The 5,147-nt window shown below is 49.3% G+C and overlaps 1 protein-coding gene across 1 annotated transcript; it reads left to right on the forward strand.

Moving 5' to 3' along the window:
• The first annotated feature begins 846 nt into the window (after positions 1-846).
• Positions 847-2,623, forward strand: LOC123086583 (uncharacterized). Its single transcript, XM_044508348.1, has one exon. It carries the CDS (start codon positions 977-979, stop codon positions 2,297-2,299), a length of 1,323 nt encoding a protein of 440 aa, XP_044364283.1. The 5' UTR covers positions 847-976; the 3' UTR covers positions 2,300-2,623.
• Positions 2,624-5,147: the final 2,524 nt, after the last annotated feature.

A 5,147-nucleotide genomic window follows, 5' to 3' on the forward strand; every position in this document is an offset into this window, starting at 1 on the left:
CTTATCATATGGATGCTAGCGACACTATCATATACGTGAGCCAAAAGGCGCAAACGGTCCCGGGCAAAGGTAAGGCGACACCCGTGGGGATACCGTGCGTGAGGCCGCAAAGTGATATGAGGTGTTACCGGCTAGATCGATGTGACATCGAGTCGGGGTCCTGACATCTTCAGTCGAGCGTGCAGCAGCCGACGCCCTCGGCTGGCGCGCCGCTTCAATGGCAAATGAAGTGAGAGGTCGCGTCCGTCCTGAGCCGCCTTCAATGTAGAGCGACGCGCTCTATAGCGGCATGAATGTGGGTAGCTGGCGCCGGATGGGAAAAGCGCGCAGAAGGAGGAAGGGACTTTTGGTGGGCCAGGGTGGTCAAGCGGGTTTGGGATCGGTCCGGACTCGTGCAAAACTCTCCCACGTTTGTCTCCAGTTTACGGGAGAAAACGCGTCCGAAGCGCTGCAGACCCATACAAAATCGTGTTGGATGGCTTTCATGGTCTAAATAACACGGTTCGTATGGTTGCAGGAGGTTTGAGAGTTGGCGTTGGAGATACCAAGAAAAGAAATAGCCCTAGCTATCGTGCTCTCCAGCTCGGCATATGCATGTTATTTTTTGAGCATGGCATATGCATATTCGTAGGCCACAATCAAACGTTAAATCTTAGGTCACTACTTTTTCAACATTTGGTTGAAACTTTAAAGAATATTAAATAAAAAATATACGCTGAAATCGGGAAGTTGGCGGTGGACTGCGCGTAGCGGCGTAGAACGCCGGCTCCATTTCCCTTCCCTTGAGCTGTCTGCCCATTGACCATCTGCATCTGCACAACTGCCAACAACTTGTTCAACTTACAAAATAGCCCCTCCCGAGACACGGAACCACCAAAAGGCCCATTCCAGAGCTGAAACACAGGGTGGTTGGGTGGGAGAGAGGACGACTCCAAATCTCATCTCGTCTTCTCCGCCGCCGGCAAGCCAGCCAGCCATGCCTACCTCCCCGGCCGCCTCCGCCGGAGCCGTCGCCTCCCCCTCCGGATCCTCCCCGGCCTCCGCCGCCGCGTCGGCGGCCGACTCGGCCACCCCGTCCTGGTGGGAGTCCGTCTCCCAGGCGCGCTCCCGCATCCTCGCGCTCGCCTCCATCCTCCCACCCGAGGTCTCCCCCGGCGTGTCGGCTCTCGCGGACTCCGACCGCCCCGCCCGCGCCCTCCTCCGCTCCGCCGCCGCCTACGACGCCCTCTCCGGGGCGCTCCGCGCGGGGGGCGGCGCCGACGACCCCGCCTGCCACTGGCTCTACGACACGCTCCTCTCCCAGGACCCCGACCTCCGCCTCGCCGCGCTCGCCTTCCTCCCGCTCCTCTCGTCGCTCTACCTCCTCCGCCTGCCTCCCGCGCTCCCATCCTCGCTATCTGGCTTCGAGGCCGTCCTCCTCGCCGTCTACTCTTCCGAGGCCAAGAGCCGCCAGGGAAAGCCCGTGCTTGTCCATGTCCCCGACCTCTCCGTCCCCTCCCTGTACCACACTCCGCAGTCCAGCCCCAGCTCGAGATCGCCTCGCCGGCCGCACCCGCCGCCGATCCCCCCTCCTCCCGCAAATGTGGTGGTGGGCGTGCTGTCGCCGCCGCTGGAGCCACAGGCTGCAGTGAAGTCGACCAAGCGCGCGGGGATTATAGGGGTCGCCTTTGAGGCGTACTACGCCAAGATCGCCCAGATGCCCCCTGCATCCAAGGTGGATGCCTGCAATGCGGTGGCTGCCTGGGCGGGGCAGTACTGCAGATGCCGTTTTGAGCTTGATGAAGAGTTGGAGGTGGAGGAAGGGGATTCTCTGGGCTCCATGTCGCCATTGTCCACCGATGCTGAGAATGGGAATGGGAAAGCCCTGGAGGAAGAATTGGCAAAGCTGAGTGTCAATGGAGACAGCAGTGGACGGAATTGTGGTAAGGAGGAGGAGGTAAGGGAGGCAAGGGTGCAGCTACCGTGGGAGTTTCTGCAGCCAGTGATGAGGGTTCTTGGGCACTGCTTGCTCGCGCCACTGAACCCAATGGAGGTGCGGGATGCCGCCGCAGAAGCTGTGCGGGTTGTCTATGCCCGTGCATGTCATGACCTTGTGCCACAGGCAATTCTGGCAGCCCGGAGCTTGATTGAGCTTGACAAAAGCGCCCGCAAGGCTGCCAAGGCAGCAGCTGTAGCGGCCTCCGGAATAATGGTAGCCTCTGGCACAGCTGGAAGCACCGCATCGAGCTCCAGACCAAGTTCCAAGCCAAACACGCCGAGCAAGCAACGCAAACCTGACATGCTGCTTGTGTCCAAATGAGGTCAATTGCTCTGCATTTTGTGAAATTGTTTGTCACTGAAATGTCGACCAAGCCTAGTATACATTGCATGCGGAAGATTGTTTGTTATGGCTCGCAAAACTGCTGGCTTGGTATGTTATGGCTCGAAAGACTGCTGGCTTGGTATGTTGCCAACTCTGTATTGTATGTTAACTTGTCTTATGTAGTTATGTTACTCGTTGCATATAGTTCACAAATCAATATATTTTATGATCCTGCTTGTGGGTTGGTGAGGAGATTCAGTTGGAGTGTATACTGTTGGTAATGGTTATTGTTGTAAATTTCAATCATATTCTGTTTGTCCATGTATTTCTTGCAATGCTCTGCACTTGAAGATGTTCTGTTTGTAGGTTGCAACTTTTTTTTTTCAACTGAAACAGTAGGAGAGTTTTGTAATTTAGTTCTAATTAAACAGATATACAAAGCAGTGTACAACGATGCAAGGGCAGTTAAAAATGATCAAAAGAAGGATTACAGGTTGATTCGTAGCTACTCGGTTTCTGATAGTAGTATCAGTTGAGTTTGCTACTTGCTAGTAGATGGATTGAATAAGCAATGCATTCCAGGGACATGTTGGATGATTTGAAATTGGTTCTGATTCTTCTTTCTGCTTTCTTCTATGGAGATATTGAGCATTCTTGGATTGATGCCAAAAATTGGCATGCTAATATTTGGCATCGACCAATTATTGGCTAGTAATTTCTTGTTTACCAAATTTTCTTGCCAACCTCACATAAAGTTGCCAGCTTTTGCCAAGTCTGGGCTTTGCCAATACACATTGGCTAGCCAAATCTTGGTAGTGAACCAATGCCCATCTTCACAAATTCATAATCGATTTCTGTTTTCACTTGAAGCATGATTTATACTCCCTCTGTCCTGAATTACTTGTCGCAGAGATTCATTTCCGCACTAGTTAATTCGGGGCGGAGGGAGTAGTAGTTAAAAAGTGTTAGAATGCACTAATTAGCTGCTGCATGAGGCTAGATTTTCATCTTTGTGAGCTTCTGTAACTCAATATGAAGCAACTTGGGCATTATTGTGATCGTTTAGCACTTAGTCTACTAGATTGTGCATTATTATGGTCAGTGCAGCTTGATTGTTATGGATTGGAAACCCATTGGTTTTGTTATGCAGCTAACTCTGTATTCTGTGTTAATTGCCTCAAGTTACTTGTTCCTTATACTAGTTCACAAATCAATCTTCATGACTGCATTTTCTGATTGATAATTGAGTGCGATCCTTGCTGGCTTTTATTATAGTCCCAATTTTCATTGTGCTGTTCATATATTTCTTATGTATGTATAGTATTTTGATGAAAAAGTTATTCTCTTTCAGTACTATCTGATGGAAATAGCATAAGCTGCAACACATTGTGTATTCATGTGTCCCTAGGTTTTTAAAGCACCCCCACTTGCTGACTCATATTATTATATATACTCAGTCTGAAAGTTGGACTTTTTAATTGTTTAAATTAAGTCATAGTGAAAATTCCAAAATGAGAACATAAAGATCTGGCCAATCTGCTCTGCTTGCATGACAATGTGATAAAATGGTTGTTTTTGTATGCCATGCATCGAATATATAAACCATGTTAGTGATTCTCAGACTGGATTCAATGTAAAGCTAGGGACAAGTGTTGAAAATTTTCCTTTAGAAATGAAGGTGTTGCATTCCATAGTAGGTGATGTTAAATTACTGCATTATAAAGCAATTGAGTGCCTATTTGAACCTAGAAGATGTGATTTTGCACAGCATGGGCATTAAGATTGGGTGGCGCAAACTGAGCACGCTCTTGTTTCATTCCCCAATGTGCGTTGCTACCTCTCTAGCACTAGTTATAGTTCCAGCACGCTTACTTACTTTCGGCATATGTATCCACTCCTTTTTTCTAAATGTTAAGGAGTGTACGTATCCACTCTGATTTTACCCCTAACGTGCAGTGTGTATACACCCGGTGCTGTGGCTCAGTAAACCGTTGGCTTTGTATGCAGCCAACTCTGTATTTGTATGTTGACTTGCCTTATGCTGTTGCATATAGTCCATGAATCGATTTTGTTGCAATATCACTGTCATTGCGGACTGGTTTGCCCGCGTATTTCTTGCACTATTGCGTGCAGATGTTTCTATTCAAGTCTGCTACTAGCAGTTTTACTAGTGGTCTAATGCATTTCAGTCTTGAGACTTAGAGTCATGGAAACGGCTACTGAGCTGAAGACAGATCGTTGTGGTGCCGGTCTCTGCTTTGCTTTAAATTAGGAGTAGATATCATCATCTAAAAAAAAAGGAGTAAGTAGATATCATGATATGAAGTTATAATGGATCATCGTATGAAGTTATAATGGATCATGAAAGTTAGTTATACCTGGGTTTTGTCCTTTTACTGGGTTGTACGTACACGGTGGAAGTTTACTTATCCCCTGCTTGGAATGGGGGTGCTCCTTGTCCCCGGTGTTTCTAATCCAAGCGGGCCCTGAGTGGGCGTAAATTGAAAAAAATACCAATCAGAGCAGAGCAAGTTGCCGAGAATTGTCAAATGGCAAATCGAACTTTGATGGTATGCGAAAATAGCGTACTAGCCCTACCGATGCATGCAGGAAGTTGTGACGACCAAGGCCGAGACCAACATGCATGACTGGTTCGTGCTGCCGGAGGACCTCTTGGTCGTCGCCATGGAGGTCCCAGACGTCGTCCGCTCTGGTGCCTTTTGCTCGGCACACTCATGGCACAGACCGGATAGCGATCCTCTTGCTCGCCCTGCCGCCTCCCCACGCCCAAGCAGCTTGCAGAAGCGATGCCATCCATTTCAAATGCCACGGCTGCTGCATCTCA

Source organism: Triticum aestivum, chromosome 4A, assembly GCF_018294505.1.
Source record: "Triticum aestivum cultivar Chinese Spring chromosome 4A, IWGSC CS RefSeq v2.1, whole genome shotgun sequence".
NCBI lineage: Eukaryota > Viridiplantae > Streptophyta > Magnoliopsida > Poales > Poaceae > Triticum > Triticum aestivum.